Below are 24062 nucleotides of genomic sequence, written 5' to 3'. Positions count from 1 at the left end.
GTAAACTCTATTTCTCTGATTTTTAATTATAGGTATTTCTTTTGTTTCCACTCATAATTCTAAGATGGATGATATTGAGCAACTGGGGTAAGAGTTATTTTGATTGATCGATAAATGTAGTATAGTGTAGTTTTACATGATTCATGTTGATAATGTTCATGCTTTCACAACTGTGATTAATGAATGGGAACACACACACACATAATGATGAATGCCACTGACGCCAAAATACAATTAAGGCCAACCCCACTAACGCCGAAATATAATTAAAGCCAACCCAACTATTGCCAAAATATAATTAAGGCCATACCACTTTTTCCAACATATGTGATTTGGCTAAATGTAGCTCATAATTTCTTTACCAATCCAGTACAGAAATCTTTCTCCTTAACACTAAAACGGCCAAAGCAGTTAGTCATTTTGACTTTTCGATTTTGAAAAAGCTATAATCTCCAAACTGTTTAACGTGGCTTTTCAATATTTTTGCACTTTCTTTTGTGTATGCAAATTTGTAGATATTGAAGGTTTTAATATTATATATTAAGGAATAGAAGGCGAGTGCTCTACTATTAAAACTTCAGTGAGCGTTTGGTGGTTCGATTCCACACAGAGGAATGTGACTTTTCTTTCCGTAATTATCTTAGCTTTGTATCCAGTGTGTCATCTGTACTTCGTATAATTAGTGGAGAGGTTTATTGTTGCATTTAAAGATTTGTTCTGAGGATATCAATGTTTGTACCTGGAACGGCCAGAGCAGTCATTTTCCTTGCAGTTTCCTTGTTGTGACAGGCTTGATTTTTTTCCCTTTTAGATTTAACCCATATTCAATTCCCATCCCAACTTTCAAGTGTGAATGCAAGTCGATCACATTAAAAAATCTCGCCACATAGAGCAGTAGGTCTAAAAATAGTGCCAATATTCCATCATTGCACTTCACTTCTGAAATGTAGATAGCAGCACTGAAAAATTAGACGCAACACTAGATACACACTCAGACTGTTAGGTACACACATTTACACTTCTGGCACAACTCACTAGGTAGTAAGTTGCCCTTGATGATGGACCTGAGTTGCGCTTGGTTTGAAAGAAAAAGGTAATTCCCCCTAATATTTGCGGAAGACCCTCACCAGACATGGCACATATTCATGATTTACATATGAATAACAAAATAAAACAGAATATAATGATATTTGGTGCATTGTGACTCAGCTAGGTCATGCACATATAATAAAAACACCACTTCTTATTTAGCTACACAGCTCTTTTCCAGACCTTAACGCCTGATAATTCATCTGGTAATCCTGGTTTCAATTGGATTTTTCACGTCTTCATGCCATTATGCGCTTTTTGAAAGTATCACAGGAAACAGAATTTCATTCATAGTTTGTAGAAATGGCTTATAAGTTTTTAAAAACATTAAGTTCTTAGTTTCATTCACTCTGGTTTTGAAATCTGAACTGTTGGAATGAAATTATCTGAAACAGTAAAATTTTATAACAAAAGCTTTATTAAAAAAAATATTCTTAAATAGCTTTATTTAAAGCTCAAGGTGAATATCACTTATCACTGACCACTTACACTTCTTGTCTTTTTTCTTTTCTAAGGCCTTTTGTACAATATTTTCTTGTGCTCTCCCCCCCCCCCCCCCCCACTATCTTATAAAAGACCTCTCCAAACACCAACTCTCATCCATATGCAAAAGCAAAATTATGGATTTGCGTCCTACCCTTCTCCTGTTCTATATATAGTCTGATGTTCTTTACATTTCTCTTTTTTAACATGCGGCTCTTCGCCATGGCTTGCCTCTAGAGACCCCCCCCCCCCCAGAAAAATATGTCTCTGTCTAAGAGCCTCACCTTTTCTATCAGTTATGAGATTTTTGAGTAAATTTATGAACAAAAATTTTATAAATTAAGTCCGTTTTGGATGCCCATGTTTCAGTAAGCTTGAGCTTCCCTCTACAGGGCTATCTCAACATCATGGAATCCCAGGGTCGCAACTAGATGCTCGGTCACCCAGGGCAAGCACACATTTTGACGCCCCCTCGTAATGTTGAAGGAGAGGTTACAGAATGAAATTTGCATCCCCTCCGGTCTAACGCCCAGGGCACGAGACCCGCCTGCCCCCCCCCCCAGTTGCGGCCCTGTGGAACCCTTACAATAAGCGATGTTCAAGGGCCCGTACTTAACTGAAAGTGACAGCTTACATATTTATGTACTTACATATTTATGTACTTACTTTCAAAAATTATATTACGAGATCTCACACATAATGTAGATTCTCTATGGACATGAGATTTCAGGCCATGCATTAAGGTATCCCTGGTTTTAATCGCAGTTCCTTGGGATTCTGAAAGTAGTTACACTTTTTCACACGATATTGTACTTAGAAGCTTGATTTCTTCACACCAGAATTCATTTTTTCACAGCTATCTGTGTGTGCCAATAACCCCTTGTCATGCCCCCGCATTTGATTTTCACCAGCGGCCCTCTTAGAATATCCCAGTACCATAAGAGGGGGCATATAGCCCCAGTTGCGAACCACTGGACGAAATGACCGGAAAGTTCATGGTATAGATGGGATCCTGAAGATGGTTGGGGTGGCATGCGTTTTTATCTAAACCAGATCTGTTCAAAATTCAAAAAGACAACCGAAAAGAAACCATCCTGCATCAATATAAAAAAAGCATTTATCAATAGAATTTTTTTAGCAGACTCATTTGTCTGCTTCTAAAAACAGGTCTCCTACAACGTGGAAAGTCAGGGGGAAAAAATTGTGGTCAGGGACCAGAAGGGGAAGCATTGAAAGTCAGGAAAATTTTTAAGCACTGGAATATTTCTTTAAGAGATAGTAAAAAACTGAGGTTGAAAAGAAATAGACTTCACTCACCTTAAAAAAAAGAAATCTCAGTTCGTAACGTGGAGATAACCAGCAACAGCGCATGAACAGAGAAGAATCGACGCAGCGACACAATTTTCTTATATAGCGGAAAAACCACGGCAGTCACGACACAACAGATCTGGCAGCCAAAAGAGCCAACCGAAACCAGGCTTTGGTTTCAGGTGACGTCATAGAACAATGCAGGGAACGACCCCTGGTGTCATGGTCAAGATCGTCAGGACCAAGTCATGACGTCACAAGAATAGTAAATGATCCTGCTGTCAGGATCAACCACCTTTATTATCAATAGAGTTGTTAACTGAAAACAAGAACAAAAAACAAAACACTGCAAAAGTATGGGTGTCTGCAGCCACCCACACCTTAACACAATTACAACTACATAGTACATTTCCTTACACTGTTAACCATAGAGGTATACTTCCAGTTAGAAAAAGTATATAAATAACGTGTAGTACTCAGATATGCCATTCATGTTTCATGGGGTTTTTGAGTTATTAAAATAAAAATATTATCTTTTTATGCGGACAACCTCTGCTCAAAAATGCAATTATAAAGTTGTTGCTCTGTCTCTCCTGATGCCAACAAAAAATCCACCTTTCTATAAGTGAAATATTTGCTGAGATATTCAAATTAAAAAAACGGTGGAAAGTTTAGAAAAATAACCATTGTGACTCTGTTAAATGCAGGTAAAACAGTTTACCAGTATTTAATGCTGTTTTTTCCAACTTTCCTCAGTTTTTCGAATTCAGTATCTCAGCGAATATTGCACTTTTTCCACGAAACACAGAATTTTTTTGTTGTCATCAGGGGAGACAGAGCAACAACTTTGTGATTGAGTTTTTGAGCACAGGGTGTCCGTATGAAAAAGTAACATTTCTATTTTAATAGCTATACAATCCCATACAACATGAATGACATATCTGAGTACTATACAATATTCAGATACTTTTTCCTAATTGAAAGTATGCCTCTAGGGTCAACGGTTTGCCAATAAAATACAATATGTCCTGTTAGCTATGCACCATGTATATACGGGGTGATTATAAAAAAACTATCCTGGCATATGGGGCCCCTAACTATCATACCATTCACAGAAACTGAATGAAATTTTGGCATAAGGTATTTTGAGGTATGCGCTCAAGAATGATATAGAAAACAACAGTATCACTCTAACAGTTAGGGTTACAGTGAGAAAATTTCGAAAATATCAAATGGCAACACCAATTTTTCTGTATTGGAATGCGATCTCCATACTGAAAAACACTAAATAGCGTTGCAATGGCACCTGTAGCACGAAAATCCCGGAGCTAGGCAAAGAAAAAGTAAAAAGGACTTTGCCATGCACCAGAGCATTAATGTTCGTTTCATTCGTCACACCGTTTCTTCGGCTAAGATCCCAGCCTGATTAGTCCTCCACAAGGTCATGTGGAAAATTTGTGAAACATAATAAAATGTTTTATTTTATGCTGCTTCTATGTCCTTATTTGTTGTCCTCGCTTTTAGCCTATCTACCGCCAGTGATTTTCATGCTACAGTTGCCGTTCGAACGCTATTTAGGGTTTTTCACAATGGAGATCACTTTCCAATACAAAAAACTTGGTGTTGCCATTTGATGTTTTCGAAATTTTCTCACTGTAACCGTAACTGTTAGAGTGACACTGTTGTTTTCCATATCATTCTTGAGCGCATACCTCAAAATACCTTATGCCAAAATTTCATTCAGTTTCTGTGAATGGTATGATAGTTAGGGGCCCATATGTCGGGATAGTTTTTTTATAATCACCCTGTATATAGGCACTATGCATTGACATTATCATCATCATCTCCTCCCCAGACCTTCGAGTCTAAAGGCCTGTTTACACGAGTTTAGTGATTAAGTAATTTACTGAATTTTAAGTCAAGTACTTTAGAATGTGTGTCAACATTAAGGCCCATTCATACACTTTCAGTTGGTAGGTGATTACCAGGGCTGGACAAATCCCAGGTGCCAGGTTGCCTCGGCAACTATAAAATCTGTATTGGTGCCTGTGAAATTTTTAAATGTGGTTGATAAATTAGCATAAATTTCTAAATTGAAGTTTAAGGGTGACAGTAAAGTCCCGGGACGAGTTGTCACACAGGGAAGCTGTTAAACGAAGAAGAAAAGAAGGAAGCTATACTGTGACAAATATAGCGTGGGAGCCACAGAGAAGAAAAAGGAAAACGGTCACCCTCTGGATATTTTATTATCATTTGTATTGTAGGCAATGTTATCAGTACGTAGCGACTGATGGCTGGAAATTTCTATGAAAATTTACAACAACTTTCTTCATTGCCCTTACACATACCTCTCCAATATGATAAAAATAGGTGAGCATCTGCTCATTTCTTATTGCACAAAGAGCTTCTTTAAATGTTTCATTTCAGTAATTGCTTTAGGGTCGACCACCCAGCTTCCGCATGTGCTTGCAACCCATTGCTGGAAAAATAAAAAAATTAGTGAAAAAACGGCAAAAATGCTGAAAAAACAGGTGGCACAAAGTTGCCACCTGAATCCCCATTTTTTGTTCATGCATCATATTTCTGCCTAAACGCAGTATTTTTACAATTAAAATAAGTATTTTTAATCATAAGTAACTTGTATAGAAATATTAACTCTTACCTAGTTTTTACGGAACACACACTAGCTGCAGCAGAGAGGTTGCACACTTAAAAAATGTTATGTAAATCATAATCAAAAAAATCCTCCAGACAACAGCTGGCAGGAGATGATGCAATGAATGCCGTCTGTGAGTCACCTACAGCTAATGAATTGGGATGAAAAATCTTGAAACCAATAGTTCATCCATACTCTCTCAGGAAGCATTTACGTCCTAAAATCTGTGAATAGCACATAGTCTGAACCTTGCCCACCCCAATGTATAGTACTTAATCTTGAAAGTAATTGTTTACCCCTTTACGTCGAAAGTCTTTTAGTCTGAAACACATTTACCCATTGTCTTCATTATGTTTTACATATAGGACTACCTACATACTGTTGATCTTTTATTTACTAATCTTATTTTACTTTATCTTAAATTATTTCATATTCTCTGTTATACGAACTCCTTCACTAACCTATAGAGATGAAAATTACTTCTGGCAGATCTGACAAACTATTTTGATTGTTGAACGAAACGATGAACCTCTCAGCTAATTATACGAAATACAGATGACGGGATACCAATCAAAGATAGTTGGAAAGAAAAGTCACATTCCTCTGTGGGTAATCAAACCACCAACCTCTCACTTTGCGGGCACATGCTCTACCATTAAGCTACAAAGAACAGACATTTTCTTTCCCAAGAACACAGTGTTCCTTACATTTTGATTTTTTTTTATAAGTAAATTCTTTGAAAAGTTTTTTTTGTTATTTGAATTTTTCTCATAATATTATTTTTCTGAAAAAAAAACCTAGTTACATTCGCCTGCAAATTGCTAGAAAAGACAGGCAAGCACGGGAACTTACACTGGAGAATAACAACTTGAAAGTGGTATGTAGACTTTGCTATTATATTTTTTGGTACTTAAGTAGGCCTATCAAAATTGCCCTGGAAATTACCTTGGCTCTTATATTGATAACCTTCTACTTCTTTAACCCATTTGTAGCTAATGTACAACAAGGATTTGGCTTTGTATAATATTTCAGCCTTGCAGTTAGATGTATATTTTAGAACAATGTATATGACAACCGTACCCATACATTGCCATAGAAAAAATTTTCCAGAAGCCATTTCTGGTTTAGAAATGAACTCTTGAAGTTGTGGTATATGTTTATCTCTTGGGTACTTTTGTTTTCCACCTTACATTATAGACATTATAATGTTATTTTCATGCTAGTGGCTCTTTCTTAATTGATCATGGGTCTCAACCTTTTTTAGTCCATGGCCCCTTATGGACCAACTTTTCTTCCTGTGGCCTCCTGTCTTACTCAGGGGCCCCCTACCCTTCTCAAGGAGCAAGAACCCTTCTTTTATTAAATTTTGACTAAAATAAGTTTATAATGAACACAAATTTTATAAAAAAACAAGATTGAGATCTCTGTGTGAAACCGTGGGCTCAGTACAGATTCAAAAGAGAAAGGAATCCCTCCCAAGTACCAAATTATATAGAAAAGTTTATGTGCAAAAGACAAGACAATCTAGTGAACCTACATAATAAATCACCTCTCCCAACACATCACCATAGTCCGTGCTCATCCTGGATAGAGTAATGAACTTTTCCTTCTTGCGGGAATTCTATGCATGGCCGTCTCAACATCATGGGTCCTGGGGCAAAGTGATGTTCGGGGACCCTATACTACGCTGGAAGTAACGACTTACATATTTGTATACTTACTTGCAAAAATCATAATGCCAGATCTCTCACCGTGTACATCTTTTGTAGACATAAGGCCACCAGGTCATGCCCGGATGGGGACATGGATTAATCCCTGGTTTCATGGATACCTCTGCTGGATTCTGAAAGTAGTTACATATTTTCCCAACATATTTCACTTGCAAACTTCATTTCCCTCTTTATGGCTCTGTGACCTCCTTCACAGCTGGTTGTGGCTCCCCTTTCAGTTGATTTTCAACCAGGGTCCCTTTAGAATATTTCAGGACCACAAGGAAGACGTATGGCCCTAGGTTATATGGCCTTAACTGCTGATTTAGATTATAATTTAATGTGAATAACTAGCACTATTCAATATTGTTTTACTTCAACTTTTTTTTCAAGTAGGTCATTATATTTTGCTGTCCTTGGTGGAGGGCAATTGTCATCCAGTATCATACTTCCTGTTATGTGTTTAAAAAATCTCTTGGAACATTCTTAATTAGAGCAATTTCAACAAAATATCTCAGTATAAAAATGGAATCCAAAGCACATCAAGGTGCAGGCATAAATGGCTTAATAGCCTTTCAAAGATATCTGCATGCTTGTGATGAAAACAATAATTTTTATTTAGACCTCAAGATTCACCATGTTGAACGATAAAGCAAAGTTTGACAAATAAAAAAAAATGGCATCAACCAGAGCAAAGAATTTTTCTTTTCGTAGGAAAAATGGTCTCAAATTATCTTTTTCATTTTTTACAGGATTTAGTAACCCCCCTCTTCCATGTTAATAGATACACTGAAAATGGTGTGTTGTCCCCAAGCTCCTATTCAAAAATCACATAAATTCAAAGCTCAAATAAGATTTCTTTAGTTGCCATGCTGACCTGGTGCCTAGGATTTAAAAAGCAAAATAACAAAATCGTTTGGATTTGTCTTACACAGATCTTATGGATCTCTTCAGAATATGTGAAGATCACATTTCACATCATCAATTTTCCATGCTCTCAAAAGTAGCAAAATGTGTCAGGCAATAAATGTTATGAAGGGGGAGAGACTTTTTTTTGGATATTATGCCGAGGTGAACTTGGAAAGAAAATTCAACTGGACTCCACCGGGAATCCAACCCTGGTCCTCTTGCAATCATGGCAATTATGCTATTCCATATACAGTATAGGAGACCTGACCTTTCCTTCCCTATTTTATGCACTGTTGCGTGAGATGCAATGAAGTAGAAGCTTTAGTAACCTCCCTTAACTTCAGCAAATGCCTCTTTCCCCAAAGTGGTGCTTCCCCCCTGTGCGGATGTAAAATACAGTGCTTAAAATAAGGAGGAAATTGTTGTCTCTCCAGTGGTGTGTATGGATAGCATGCTCGCCCGCATTGCTGGAAGATCAGGATTCGATTCCCTGTTTAGAACCAGTTGACTTTTCTTCTTGAGTTCATCTCATCATATTATTCAGAAAAAATTTTCTTCCCTATATATATTTGGCTGAGAAAAATCATCTCATTCTCACTAAAAGTTATATATCTTTCAAAGTGTGATGAGGCTCATTAATGAGCATTTCTTTTATTATGATAACTGTGAAAAGAAAGAGAATTTTATTGTGAATATAATTTTTAAAAAACTATATTTTTTTGGAATTTTTAAAAAAAATAAAACTTTTGATGAAAAATATAGTCTAACCTGTTTAATTTGAGATCATGGCTATTATGAGAATTTCTAAAACCATGATTGGTTTTGCTATTTATAATTGTGTTGCAAATTTTATACTTTTTATGAGCTGTTAAACATGAAGTCTGACTAATAAGAGTATAGTTTTTTTTCTTATTTTGAGCAAATAAGTTTTTCTTTAATAATTATTAATTCATAAATTAAGTATGCCAGAAGAAAAATTGAAAAACCAATGAATTTTTTTCAAAAGTTTTCTTTTGATATAGTATGTAATATTGTACACCAGTATAACATGGAATAATCATATTTCTGACAGCATAAATATGTTAGGCCCACACATACATTCAGAGCATACATTCCGGAATGTACCGATTCGTTAGAAATTCCCATAAAAATGTGTATCAGGTGAATGTAAGATAAGGTAGTAGAAGTAGTATGAGGTACGGTTCAAAATTAAGGAGTGATCAGTAATGAAATGAAAACAATTGAAAAAATGACAAGTTTATTAATGGTTTCAAAAATAATAATTCTCACGATTACTATTAAAAATGGTAATTTACGTGATTACTTTATTTTTCTACATAATCACCATGTCACTCCAAACACTTTTGATATCGTGAAACCAGCTGTTTCAAACCTTCTGCATTAAATTACGCTGCCTGGGATTTCAACCAGTTTTGTACTGAGATTTTCAATTCCTCACTTTTCTCAAAACATTTCCTTTGAGACTGGATTTGTTTTAATTTTTTCAGTTTAGGTGAACCCGAATGACGCCACACTGCATGGATTGTTGTTTCATCTCAGCATTGACGTATGAAATCCACGTTTCATCACCAGTGATTCCAAGAAATTTATCTCCATCGTGGTTAAAGCGGTCAAGAAAAGCATGTGCAGATGCCATTCTGGGATCTTTGTGAGCGTCTGTGAACATTTTCGATACCCATTGTGCACACAGTTTCCGATAACTTAGAGTTTCAGTCACGATTCTCAACAATTTGTACTAGAAACGTCTGGAAATTCTAGAGAAAAAATGCTAAGCAACGATTTTTTTTCACTTTTGCATTCACACGCTCAACAAGATCATCAGTCCGGGCACTAGGTCTGCCACTGCTCTGCTAATTGTGAACATTTGAATGGCCTTCCTTAAACTCATGACACCATTGCCTCACTTTTCCTTCATTCATTGCGGTAGGCCCATATGTTTCACACAACTGACAGTGAATTTGAGCAGTATTATGTCCTCTTCCATTTAGAAATCTAATCACTGGTCGAATTTCACAACTGGCAGGATTTGTTATAACCGCACTCATTTTAACACACTGTCTTGCGAGGGCAGACAACATTCAAGTGCCAAAAATATGGCGGTTACATTCCCAACAGACCAAGTAATGATACTACGCATGCACGAACCAATCAGTATTGCCATTCGTTTTATATACGTGATCGACCCTTAATTTTGAACTGTGCCTCGTGCATTGGAATACATGTAACATCTAGTGTTTTTTAAAAGTTGGATGTTCATAGGACCCCAGAACTTAATTTGAAACCCTGTAACAGGCAATAGATGTCTAACATAATGTCAGTACATATTTACAAAGTAACTAGACTTTATAGCCCTAAAAAAATTTAAAAGTTTCTGCACACTGGGGGAAAAACCATGTTACTCCATGGTTTTACTCATGTTACTCACCCTTGAACCCTTCATATATATACAGTGAAAATCTTATATAACAAAACCTTCTATAATGATAATCACCTATATAATGACATTAATCTCTAGTGCTAATGTATATCATATCTGTAATGATAAAAAATGTATAAAGATACATTTCTCCGTTGCCTTAATTGTTATATAGGATTTTCACTGTATATCTTTTTTATTTCAAATGTTATTAAATCCAAGTTCAAATATCTGATGTATAAGTTTCATCATCCCATCCCATGATTTTCTGAAACATCTGTTTGCAAATGTTTCAGTGATATTATGGTTTCATTTTTTTAAAATCAGTTTTTTTTTATTGTTTTTGCAGAGAATTACAGAGTTAGAAATGGTTGTGAAAAAATACAGAGATGTAGAATCTAAAATGAATGTAAGGAAAATAATTCATCTTTTGTATTATATCAGCCTATACAGGATGAGCCAAGAAATCGTGATACATTTTTAGCAAATTTCTATTAAGCAAATTTCAGGCAACTAATTGTAACACAGAAGGAATCACAATGAGAAATGTGAAAAACAAAATTTATAGCTTTTAACTACAATTTTACTAAGAAACTCATGTAATGAGATGCTTCTAAACACTAGAAGGACGGGTCAAGTGACTAAACCTAGAAAGACGGCAGGGGTATGTGTGACTGCATAACTTTTTCCTGGCAATTTTTGGCTATCTAAAGCATAGTGTAATATTTTTTTACCAGTAATCTGGCCAATTAATTTCTCCTTTATCCCTTTTTTAAAAGTTTGAAACTAATAAAATATATTTCCCTGATTAAATTTTTTATGAATGCATTGAAACTGACTTCACATCATGTTCTTAACTGTGTTTTTAAATTATTGACAAAAAATTGTAATTGAAATAATTACTAATTAGTTTACAAATATTCAAATAATTGGACCTAAAATCTTCACAACATCATATGCCGTCTTAGTCAACTGAGTGGTTAAGATAGAATAGAGTTACCATAGACAGAATTAAGGGTAAAACCATTAATCTATTAATCTGTTTTTATTATTATTTAGTTTTTGAAGCATTCTGTGCAAGTGCATAGCTGCCAAGTGTCCTGGATTTTCTGGGAGGCTCCTGAATTTCTATTCTGTCTCCCGGACTCCCAAAAAATTCTTATATCTCCCGAATTTCAACCGTGATTGTAAAAAGTCCCTACTTTTTTGGAAAATTAATATTCCTAAGGAATTTACCCAGAAAAAAGGCAGTTGCTTTGTTTTATGCCCCAAATTATATCACAAGTGTAATGTAAATTGTCAAAATTTTATCAAATCACAAAAAGATATTTCTTGTGGGGGGGGGGGGAGGAGTGGAGGATGGACAAAATTCGCCAAACAGCCAGCGTTAACACAGTCTTTCCGCTTCCGAAATTAGTGAGATGATTTTTATCTGCTTTGATTATATTTCTGGTTGATCTATATAGGTCCCGTTTCGACCTGTTTTGTTCGCAAGATTTGATTTGAGAGTTGTAATGACAGATAATTTAGCCCGAAGGTTGGCCATGATTGACGACTTGGTGCTAATTTTTGATGGTTTGCACAATGTCACGATGTTCCGTAAAGGGTAAAAAATCCCTACACTTTTACTTTTATTGATGAAAAATTCCTTTATTGTTTTTGAAAATCTCTTTTATATTCACTTTTGTGCAGAATTTGGATGTGAGCAAAAACCTCTCGAATTTTCATTCTCTAAAGTTGGCAGCTATGCAACAAATGACCTCTCTTGATATGCGTCAGTGTGGAGGGAAATCAAGATCTGGGGATTTGTATTTTCTATATTCCTGATCAGATTTCAGGGTTACATCACTTCTAGGTTTTGAATAGGATCAACAAATCTGATCTGGCTTTATTTTTTTTCGCAGTTGGAAATGCCTGACGACGTTATTTTCAAAGGGTTTCAACCAAACTTGATTTTGATTTTAAAAAATTCAGATATTTCCAATGTCGTGAAATCAGTATCTGTAAGCAAAGATTTTCTCATAAAATATTTTAAAATCCTGGGCATCCTATTGGTTTGGAAGGATCCCATTATATTTTATGCATTTTCATCTGCAGAAGTTTCTTCACAACGGATGGACATGAACGGGATGTTATTAGGTCTCAGACATTTGTGAAAATCAGTTTACTTTTGGGTGTAGCTCTAGGTTGCTCTTGGGGCTTCAATGTGGCTTGCGTTTATTGTTTCCAGCAATGTTTTATTTTTCATCAGCTGAGGTACTGTTGGAGGTATAACTTCATTCTGATTCACACATTGATCATCAATGCTGTTGTTTATTTCACAAATAATTTGCTACCTTGTTTTCATTCTCCTCTACATTTTCATCATCACCACCACCACTGTGTCTGAGTTTTTCTTGCGTTCTGAAAATTTTTTCTATAGTTAATCTTTCTCTTTTTTGACATTTCTACAGCAGTCATCAGTATGTGGATATGTCTGCTTTACAGAACAAACAATTTATCAGACAAAATGAAAAATATTTGCCAGCAAAGTCTGGGACACCTGCTGACCATCTGCAGATAAGGATGAACGTGAAAAAATCTCATGAATAAGGATTACACTGTATTATAATGTGCAAAGGAATTATCAGAAGAATTTTGTCCTTACAAAATCATTTGTAACAATCTTAGCAGTGCTAAATACAAATATAAATGTCACCACAGGCAAATTGCCCAACGAGGTGGCTGAAAAAATTTGTCCATAAAAAATAAGTATGTTAAATATAACCAAAATACCCAATATAAATGCATATATCACCATAAGAAAATAAATAAATAAATTAAAAAATAAAAATTAATAATACACTGCCCATAAAAAGATTATAGTTGTCTTATGTGAGTATGGATAGCTTCTTCATTTATCCCACTATGTCCATCGTACTTCTTTTTTAAACATATCACTTGTGTTAGAATTCACTATCCCGGAAGTAAGCTATTCCATTTATTGACAACCCTATTAGAGAAAAAAGGACAAATTTAAATGTAGATGTTGTTTACCTTGATTTCCAGAAGGCATTAGATTGGGTCCAACATGGTAAACTCTTGAAGCGTTTACACGAGATTGGAATTGGGGGCAACTTGCTGAATTGGATAGAATCGTGGTTAAGAGATAGGTCGCAGCGAGTTATGGTGAACGGGGAATTCTCTGGTTGGACAGACATCAAAAGTGGAGTTCCTCAAGGAAGTGTCCTTAGCCCCATACTTTTTTCACTTTTTATCGATAAACTCGATCAGGGTATCAATGGGATGACTAGCAAATTCGCAGATGATGCGAAGTTAATGGGGGTAATCGGGAATCAAAGCGATAGTCGCTCCAGACCAGTCTAAACAGGATTGCAGCATGGGCAAATGAATGGAGCATGACTTTTAACGTTCATAAGTGCATGGTCGCTCATTTTGGTTCGAACAACCCACAGTTCTCTTACGAGTTGAATGGTGTCACTATCCCGGATGCAACTAGGGTCACCGATTTGGGAATTCTCATTGACGAGCGGCTTAGGTTTTCTGAACATTGTTCAGCGGTGGTCAAAAAAGCGAATAGAATGCTTGGTCTCATTTTCAAAAAAGTCTCTTCGCGTTCTCCTAAAGTCATTCTTCCGCTTTCTCGAGGCTTAACTCGTCCTGGACTGGAGTATGCTGTAAGGTTTTGGAGACCATACCTACAGCGGGACATAGACTTGGTTGAAGGGGTGCAGAGAAGAGCTACGCATGTCCATATTGGCACACAGGGCTTGAGTTATGAAGAGAGACTTCATTTGTTGAATATGTTCACATTGGATGAACGCAGGTGTCGAGGAGATATGATCAAAGTGTTCAAAATTTTCAATTGGGTGAATAGGATGGACCATGAACTTTTAGTACACCGCCAATCGACTGCTTTTACAAGGGGACACCAGTATCGATTGGTGAGGGACAATGCAAGGTTATGGTGTTGCAGGGAATTTTTCTCTAATAGGGTTGTTAACAAATGGAATAGCTTACCCCCAGAGGTAGTAAATTGTAACACAATTGACACGTTCCAAAAGAAATACGATAAACATGTTGCGGTAAATTGAGAAGCTATCCATACTTAGAATAAGACAACCATAAGTATTCTTTATGGGCATTGTATAATATTTTATCATGTGTATATATTGTTTATAATTTTTGTTAATTGTATTTTTAATTGGGATGCTGTATTTTTGAAATATATGACATCCATACTTTTATGGGCATCTTTTTCTCAGCCACCTCGTTGGGCATTTTGCCTGTTGTGGCGTTGTATTTGTATTTGTATTTTAAAAACTCCCTGCGACACCACAACCCCTGGAACTGTCCCTTACTAAACGATACTGGTGTCCCGTTGTTGAAGTGGTGAATTGTTCTGAAATATATGAAGCATCAGTGTGCCCTTCTGTCTTTCTAGGTGTGTCGGTTTGTATCTCTGTCATTAAAAGAGATAATGAAAAATAAAAAAGCTTTGGTGTATGATAAGAACACTATAGTTCAGGAGAAGTCGAGAAATTTTTAAGCCTTTGGTTTATTATTACTTGAGACATGGGAGCAGAAAGAGCATGCAGGGTTAAGCTGACTCTGCCCGTCTTTCTAGTGTTAAGTGAAAGATTAACAGACAGGAAAATTGATGAGGGTTATTTATATTTCATGAGAAAAATTGTTGTAGTCTGATTTTTTGGATGGCATCACTGAAAAATCAGATAAAATACTAGATACACACTCAGACTATTAGGTATACACACACTTGCACTTCCGGCACAACTCATTTCAGTGGTAAAATTGCCCATGGCAGTAGGACCAAAGTTGTGCTTGGTTTGAAAGTAAAGTGTAGTCTGATTGGAAAAAACTACTCAGATCAAATTTAAGATGAAATTTTCCTCCAATTTTTTTAGATAATTTTATTCTCCAATTTCAAAAACTTATTATGCCATAGAAATTGATCAGAACTTTTTCAAGAGAAATAAATTATTATATTTTTATTCATTTTCAAACAGATTCTTCAGTTGAAATTTTGTTGAATAATTTTTCTTAAAAATGTTCATTTTGATATATTTTTCTTTGAAAAAAGAATTATGATTTTATGATACTTCATCTGAAGAAACAACTAGCAGAAGCCAAAGAAAAGGGAGCAAGGGTGATTATTTTTTGTTTTAATATTCTATCATTCACCAGAGCCTTTACAGATTGCTTGTAATCACTATATAATTTTCTTAACTGACATGATTTCCTTTATCTTGCGTATTTTTGGACTTTGCGCTTTTTTTTTAGTTTGTATTTGTGGAAAGAATAAAAAAAATGAACGCAGTCACATGAAAAAATTAATAAAAATTCAAATGACTCAAGAAAACTATGTACAGTCGACGTTTGTTTTTATGAACCCATACGGACATGAAAAAACAGTTTGTAAAATCGAAAGTTTTCAAATGAGAAAGACCTTTAAAGCACTAGTGTATTGCTTGGGACCAAAAGATTAATTCATAAAAACATCATGAGGTTCATAAATTGAAGGTTCGTAAAATCGAACGTTGATTGTGTTATGAAATAAAATTACATGATGCATTATGAAACACTATTATCTACCTTGCATCTTATAATTTCTTATATATAATCATGCCACTTTTTTAATGAATTTGCTCACCTTTTATTTTTCATAAAGGAGTGTCAACATGAAATTGAATGGTTGAAAAAACAACTGGCAGAACATGGAAACAAAATGGAATCAGTAAATACTTCCCATAATTTTTTTTTCATTCCAAAAAGTGCTATGTATCTTTCATACATTTTGTTGATATAGAGTATTTGGTTTGTTTGTTGTTCATTTATTTTTGATAACTTTTTTAGGGCAGTAACAGTCAACGGGAAATAGAACTGCTCCAGAAAGAGCTGGCTGAGATCCTCAGAAGAGAAGAAGAGGTAATTTCTCTCGTTTCAAAATTATGTCTTTTTCTTGATATGTTAATAAGTACTATGTTATAAATACAGTTGAATTTTCATATACAAATACAACACCACAACAGGCAAAATATCCAACAAGATGGCTGAGAAAAAGATGCCCATAACAAATATGGATGTCTAAAATACATCAACCCAATTAAAACTGCAATTACAAAAACTAAAAACAATGTATATAATATACAACCTCTGAAAATAAAGTTCGGTGAATGAAGTCAGAACGGCCGATCTGGCAACACTGGCGAAGCAAAACGCTGCACGTGCGTAGTGGCAGGTGTTGACCATCTGCCGCCACCGTTGTTCAGTTGAGCGTCGTTTGTGTTCCGTGAAAGACTTGTTTTACAAAGTGCTTGTTTAGTGCGTTGGTTCTTAACTGAGCACAGGAAAATCCATAAGGAATTTCTACCTGAGGGAACGATGATGAATGCTGCAAGGTACATTGAAATTTTGACCCGTTTCATGAAACATCTACACAGGGTACGACCTCAGTATGCACAAGGTTCATGGTTTCTTGTTCACGACAATGCTCGCCCTCACACAGACAATATCGTCAAACAGTTCCTGGCAAAAAAGGGGGTGGTGCAAATTGAACATCCACCATACTCGCCAGATCTCAATCCTCCAGACTTCTTCCTATTCCCACGACTCAAACTCGCTTTGAAAGGAAAGAGATTTGACGATATTCCTGACATCCAACGAAACGTGACGAGGCTTTTGAACTCCATCCCAAAAGAAGACTTCTTGCAAAGTTTCCAGGACATGTATAGGAGATCTCAGCGGCACATAGTAATGGGAGGTGACTATTTCGAAGGACGGTAAGGTAACTTTCGTTAACATTTCATCTACGTTAATGTTACAGGACTATTCACTGAACTTTATTGTCAGAGGTTGTATATAACACCTTGGACTTACTTCCTCCTCACACCAATAACTATGACTGTTCACTTTGAACACAACCCGCCATACCTAGGACTAGCACAGGGTATGTACTTGCACCTTCTGCATCTATTTTATATATTTTTATATTGACTGCTACTTTGCTTTTTTCTTCAAATTGACAAAAAAACATTTGTTTGGCTTCTATTTTGATTTTTGAATTCAATGATACTACAGCAGAACATTGGGGGATCGAGCATCTATTTTGGCTATGGATGCCAGGAAAATGCTCTTAGAAGCATTCTGTGTTAAGCCAATGTCAGGTTGTTCTTCCCTGATGAGAGCCCTAGACATTGCTATAACTTTTTTCATTTTCGGACTTCTATTTGAATTTTTCATTCCTATCTGAATTTTCATATTTATGCTATCTCTTTCCAGTTCACATAATTAATTTGTTTGCAGTATTTGATTTAAAATATAAAACTTTTATAATATATATATATATATATATATATATATATATATATATATATATATATAAATAAATAAAATTGCCTTATTCTAAGAATTATTGGTTGCCTTATTCTAAGAATGGATAGCTTCTGAATTTACCCCAACATGTTTATCATATTTTTTTATTGTTTTATTTTTTAAACGTGTAAATTGTGTTAGAATTTACTACCACCAGGGGTAAGTTATTCCATTTATTAACAACCCTATTAGAGAAAAATTCGTGGAATTGTCCACAACCTAGAATTGTCCTTTATCAATTGATACTGATGCCCCCTTGTAAAAGCAGTTGATTGACAGCGTATTAATAATTCATAATCCATCCCATTGAAACTTTTGAACACTTTGATCATATCTCCCCGACATCTGCGTTCATCCAATGTAAACATATTTAAAAAGTGAAGCCTTTCTTCATAACTCAAGCCCTGTGTGCCAATAAGAACACATGTAGCTCTTCTCTGCACCCCTTCAACCAAGTCTATGTCCTTCTGTAGGTATAGTCTCCACCTTACAACATACCCCAGTCCAGGACGAACCAAGCCTCGGAAAAGGAGAAGAATGACTTTACGAGAACGTGAAGAGATTTTCTGAAAATGAAACAGAGTATTCTATTTGATTTTTTTCAAACACCACTTCAAACCTAAGCTGCTCGTCAATGTCAATGAAAATTCCCAAATCTGTGACCCTAGTTGCATCCAGGGCAGTGACACCATTCAACTCGTAAGAGAAAAATGGGTTGTTCAAACCAAAATGGGCAACCATGCACTTGTCAATGCTAAAAATCATGCTCCATTCATTTGCCCATGCTGCAATCCTGTTTAAGTTGGTCTGGAGCAACTCCCTATTGCTTTGATTCCCAACTACCCCTATTTGATGAGCTTTATGTCATCTGCAAATTTGCTAGCAATGTCATCAATACCCTGATCAAGTTTATCAATAAAAAGTGAAAAAAGTATGAGGCCAAGGACACTTCTTTGAGGAACTCCCTAGTGATGCTTGTCCAATCGGAGAATTCCCCATTCACCATAACTCATTGTTACCTATGTCGTAATCATGATTCTATAATATAGACTTGCCCAACTTTTGAATTCTTGATAATTCAAAGTAATAATATTTTCAACTTTTTTTCAATTTTGAGCTATTGAAGTTTAACTAATTTATTAAATTGTTCATTGTAAAATCTTTTATAATGTTGTTATCATATTAATGAACCTATATACAGTTGAACTTGGTTAACTTGAACATGGTCAATTCGAATTTTAGATAATTTGAACATTTATAAACACCCTTTGCGTTTTCCATCTAATTTAATGTAAAAATTTCTTGTTTAATTTGTAGTTTTTGAATATTTTAGATAATTTGGAGTTTGAGGGGGAAAATAATGATTTTTTAAAATGAGCAAATATAGACAGTTGGGGAAAATCCACAAGCAGTCAAAAGTTGCTTCTCTCGACCAATTTGTTCAATCTTCATTATCCAGGCCTATTGGCTGCTGAAGAATTTTTTAAACAGTAAATCTTAAAAAATAAAAGTTAAATTCTTGCTCTCTTTGATGTTTCTGAATTTAGATGTACAATCGATGTTGATTTTTTCAACTTTTTTCTTTGATTTCTTGGTTGAACAACCATGCTAACATCCTGTCTGCTGAGCAACATGCAAGGAATTGTCAGTCCAGTCCTAAAGATAACCCCAGGTTTTATGAAAACTTGTAATAAATAAATGAGCTCTTGTTCTTTTGAGAGCAACACCCTTTGTATGTCAGAATTGAATCAGGTTTTCACATTGGATTTATTGGTTAGCAACTTAGTTTGAAAAAAATTGTCAGTTTTGTTGCTGAGAAAACAGCAAAACTGCATGATCTTAATTTACAAATACAAATACAATGCCACAACAGGCAAAATGCCCAACGAGGTGGCTGAGAAAAAGATGCCCATAAAAATATGGATGTCATATATTTCAGAAATATAGCAACCAAATTAATAATGCAATTAACAAAAATTGTAAACAATATATACACATGATAAAATATTATACAATGCCATAAAGAATACTTATGGTTGTTTATTCTAAGTATGGATAGCTTCTCGATTTACCCCAACATGTTTATCGTATTTCTTTTCAAACATGTCAATTGTGTTACAATTTACTACCTCCGGGGGTAAGCTATTCCATTTATTAACAACCCTGTTAGAGAAAAATTCCCTGCGACACCAAAACTTTGTATTGTCCCTTACCAATCAATACTGGTGTCCCCTTGTAAAAGCAGTGGATTGGTTGCAAAAATTTGCAAAAAGATTATCCATATTGAATTAATCCAATGAAATTGCTTGAATGAGTAGTGAGTAATTTCATAATATTAGCTCATGCAGTCGAGTGGTCATAGTGATGGACTCATATCATGATGACTCAGATTTAAACCCCACTGTGGTGGTCGGTTGAAGTTGGTTTTCTGTGTTTCCCAACTTCGTGGAGCGAATGTGAGCCGATTTCCCTTTTAAAAAGTCGCCCCACAGAAAGCAACAGGCCTACAAGTGGTACAAATATTCAATCATTACACTTCACTCACTTCACATCTGCAATATAGATGGCAGTACTGAAAAATCAGACACAATAATATAAATACAAATACAACGCCACAACAGACAAAATGCCCAACGAGGTGGCTGATAAAAAGATGCCCATAAAAATATGGTTGTCATATATTTCAAAAATACAGCAACCCAATTAAAAATGCAATTAACACAAATTATAAACAATATATACACATGATAAAATATTATACAATGCCCATAAAGAATACTTATGGTTGTCTTATTCTAAGAATGGATAGCTTCTCGATTTACCCCAAATCAAGAAGCTATGCACTCAGTCTGTTACAGTTATATATTATAGTTATTACATCTGTTACAACAATATATATGTCTCAGACACTTACACTTTAGGCACAACTCACTAGGTAGTAAATTGCCCATGGCGATAGACCTGAGTTGTGCTCGGGTTGAAAGAAAGAAAGTGAGCAATTTCAAAACTACTTATCTGTATAGAAAGAATTAAAAATGCTGATTTGTAACTTGCTGAATTGGATAGAGTCGTGGTTAAGAGATAGGTCACAATGAGTTATGGTGAACAGTGAATTCTCTAATTGGACAGGCGTCACAAGTGGAGTCCCTCAAGGAATTGTCCTTGGCCCCATACTTTTCTCACTTTTTATCGATAAACTTGATCAGGGTATCGATGGGATTGTTAGCAAATTCGCAGATGAGGTAAAGCTAATGGGGGTAGTCTGGAATCAAAGTAATAGGGAGTTGCTCAGACCATCCTAAACAGGATTGCAGCATGGGCAAATGAATGAAGCACGACGTTTAGCTTTGACAAGTGCATGGTCGTTCATTTTGACTAAAACTACCTACATTTCTCTTAGGAATTATATAAATGGTGTCACTATCTCTGATGCAACTAGGGTCACCGATTTGGGAATTCTCATTGACGAGCGGCTCAGGTTTTCTGAACGATGTTCAGCGGTGGTTAAAAAATTGAATAGAGTGCTTGGTTTTATTTTCAAAAAGGTATCTTCACGTTCTCCTAAAGTCATTCTGCCACTTTTCCTAGGCTTAGTTTGTTGTGGACTGAAGTATGCTGTAAGGTGGAGACTATAACTGCAGAGGGACATAGACTTGGTTGAAGGGGTGCAGAGAAGAGCTACGTGTGTTCTTATTGGCACACAAGGCTTGAGTTAAGAAGAGGGATTTCATTTGTTGAATATGTTCACATTGGATGAACGCAGGTGTCGGGAGACATGGTCGAAGTGTTTAAAATTTTTAACGGGATGGACCATGAATTATTGAAACTATGAATTAAGTAATACTTACTAATACCATGAATTATTAAACCGTCAATTGACAGTTTTTACAAGGGGACACCAGTATCGATTGGTAAGGGACAATTCTAAGGTTATGGTGTCCCAGGGAGTTTTTCTGTATTAGGGTTGTTAATAAATGGAATAGCTTACCCTCTGAGGTAGTAAATTTGAACACAATTAGCACGTTTAAAAAGAAATATGATAAGCACGTTGGGGTAAATTGAGAAGCTACTCATACTTAGAATAAAACAACAAGTAACCTTTATTGGCATTGTATAATATTTTATCATGTATATATACTGTTTCTAGTTTTTGCAATTGCTTTTTTATTAATTAGGTTTGCTGTAATTTTGAAGTATATAACATCTATATTTGTTATAGGCAACTTTTTCTCAGCCACCTCGGGCATTTTGTCTGTTATGGTGTATTTGTAAATTTGTAGTTTTTCTAAATTTAATGCCTATTTTCAAATTGTTCAAATCAGGGTTGTTTGGTTTAAACCAAGTGGTTTTTTTAAAAATCAAATAAAAGTGGCCTAAGTATAATTTTTTCCCTTGAAAATATCATATTGGTTCATTATTAGCCAAAATGTTTCATTTTTACCACATTTTATGTCCTTGGGGTACATTCTGATGGTATATCTTTTAATGACATAGGATTTTATGAGTGGTTTTTTTCGAAAAGTCTCATAAAAGTGGCCAGAATATATATATATTTTTTCATATGAAGTATCTTAGTTATTTAAAGTTATATACAAAAGCCAAAATTTCTCATTCTTACAACATTTTCTAACCTTTGGCTACATTCTGATGCTCTATCTTTAGCAAATTCATGAATAAAGATTGCATCACACATCTTAATGTAGTGGTGTATTATCTCAGGTTTCTTTTTCCCTTCACAAAGAAGCAGCAACAGTAGTGATACCATCATGCAGGTGGTCCTATAATCCAATAAAGACACCAGCTGTCCTTAAAGGACAAAGACTAGTGTACTAGTTGTTACATTACCTCACATACATTTTCATTTTCTTTCCCATAAGAAGTAGCACATCTCCTCTCCCAGTCTTAATATGCAATAGTTGTTTTTTTATACTTTCACTGTTAAGCCCGGTTAATCAAGGTTCTACTGTATAGTAGTAACAGATTTATGAAAAATAATCAGCTATATACAGACAGAGTGATTATAATTTGAAGTTTTGATTCCAAAACTATACAATAAGTACTGGTCAGAATGAGTTGAAAATTTGCATGATATTCCTGAAGCAATGGAAGTTCCTTTTGCAAGAGGGAAAAAAAGTGCAACTAGTGGAAAATGTGCAAGTAGATGATGCTGTACTTGGCCAGCAGTATAATCTATTTTGTGCAACCACATCATTTCGGTACTTCCACAGCATCAGTGTGTGGTGTGGATAGAACTTCTATCAAGATGCACATTGTAATACTAGCAAAGCAGCTGCTGAAGACCCATTTTGACAGGATGTACCTTAACCCTTGAAACTTCTGGCTGTGGGGGTACCTCAAAATGTTATAAACAGTGGTCAGATTACAAACTTTGATGAATTGCAATCTCCAGCACATCCGCTATATGTTAGAAGTTCCTCAGGAATATTAATGTCGGGGCACATTTGGTTTAATAAAGCTGAATTGCAAGCACATCCACATCATGACTATGGCATACTCTGATCTGTTGTTGAACAAGAATTTTTGTGCTTTCAACCTCATAGCCAGAAAACGCACTGGACAACATATTTAACATTTCTTAAGTAAGTTGTAGTTATTTGTTCAATTACTTCGTTTTTTGGGATGTTTCCATGAATTATGAAATTGTGCAATGCTATAACTAAGTTATCATTTTGCCATGGCTGGCTATCGTTTCCATTCTGTGAGCAAATTTCCCACATGTTGGATGATGTCATTAATTTTACATTTTTAAGTATTTTTTTCCGCTTTACCAAATACAATTGCATTTTTTCAGGAATATTCATGTCAATTTTCAAATCATTCTGACAATCGTTCTTTTTTACCGTGTTTTGAAATCAGAACCTTAGTTATAACCACCCTGTATATCGTAAATCATTGCTACTTAATCTGCATTATTTATGCTTCATTAAATACATTATATTCACCTAATTTTTATTAGTTTTTGCAAAATATCTTCCTAATTAAACATACTGAAAGTAACTGGAGAAAAACCTTTATATATTATACTAGCTATAATACCCGGCGCTGCCCGGGTTTTCTT

At 35.3% G+C, this 24062-nt stretch overlaps 1 protein-coding gene across 2 annotated transcripts in view; it reads left to right on the top strand.

Annotated features, from left to right (window-relative positions):
* Window positions 1-24062, top strand: part of LOC149066103 (uncharacterized) — an 86752-nt gene that overhangs the window by 224 nt on the left and 62466 nt on the right. For both annotated transcript variants that reach the window (XM_089253159.1, XM_089253158.1), the window contains exons 2-7: window positions 33-87; window positions 6338-6413; window positions 10941-11000; window positions 15693-15758; window positions 16281-16346; window positions 16466-16537. In XM_089253159.1, coding sequence (XP_089109285.1) covers window positions 65-87; window positions 6338-6413; window positions 10941-11000; window positions 15693-15758; window positions 16281-16346; window positions 16466-16537 — 363 coding nt within the window. In that variant the 5' untranslated portion in view covers window positions 33-64. The remainder of the gene's footprint in view (window positions 1-32; window positions 88-6337; window positions 6414-10940; window positions 11001-15692; window positions 15759-16280; window positions 16347-16465; window positions 16538-24062) is intronic.

This window comes from Pholcus phalangioides, unplaced genomic scaffold (genome assembly GCF_987345545.1).
Source record: "Pholcus phalangioides strain wild (caught in Gottingen) unplaced genomic scaffold, Ppha-v1.0 ptg000032l_1, whole genome shotgun sequence".
Classification (NCBI taxonomy): Eukaryota; Metazoa; Arthropoda; class Arachnida; order Araneae; family Pholcidae; genus Pholcus; species Pholcus phalangioides.
The sequence above is the reverse complement of the archived record's forward strand: the minus strand, read 5'-3'. Positions and strand labels throughout refer to the sequence as shown.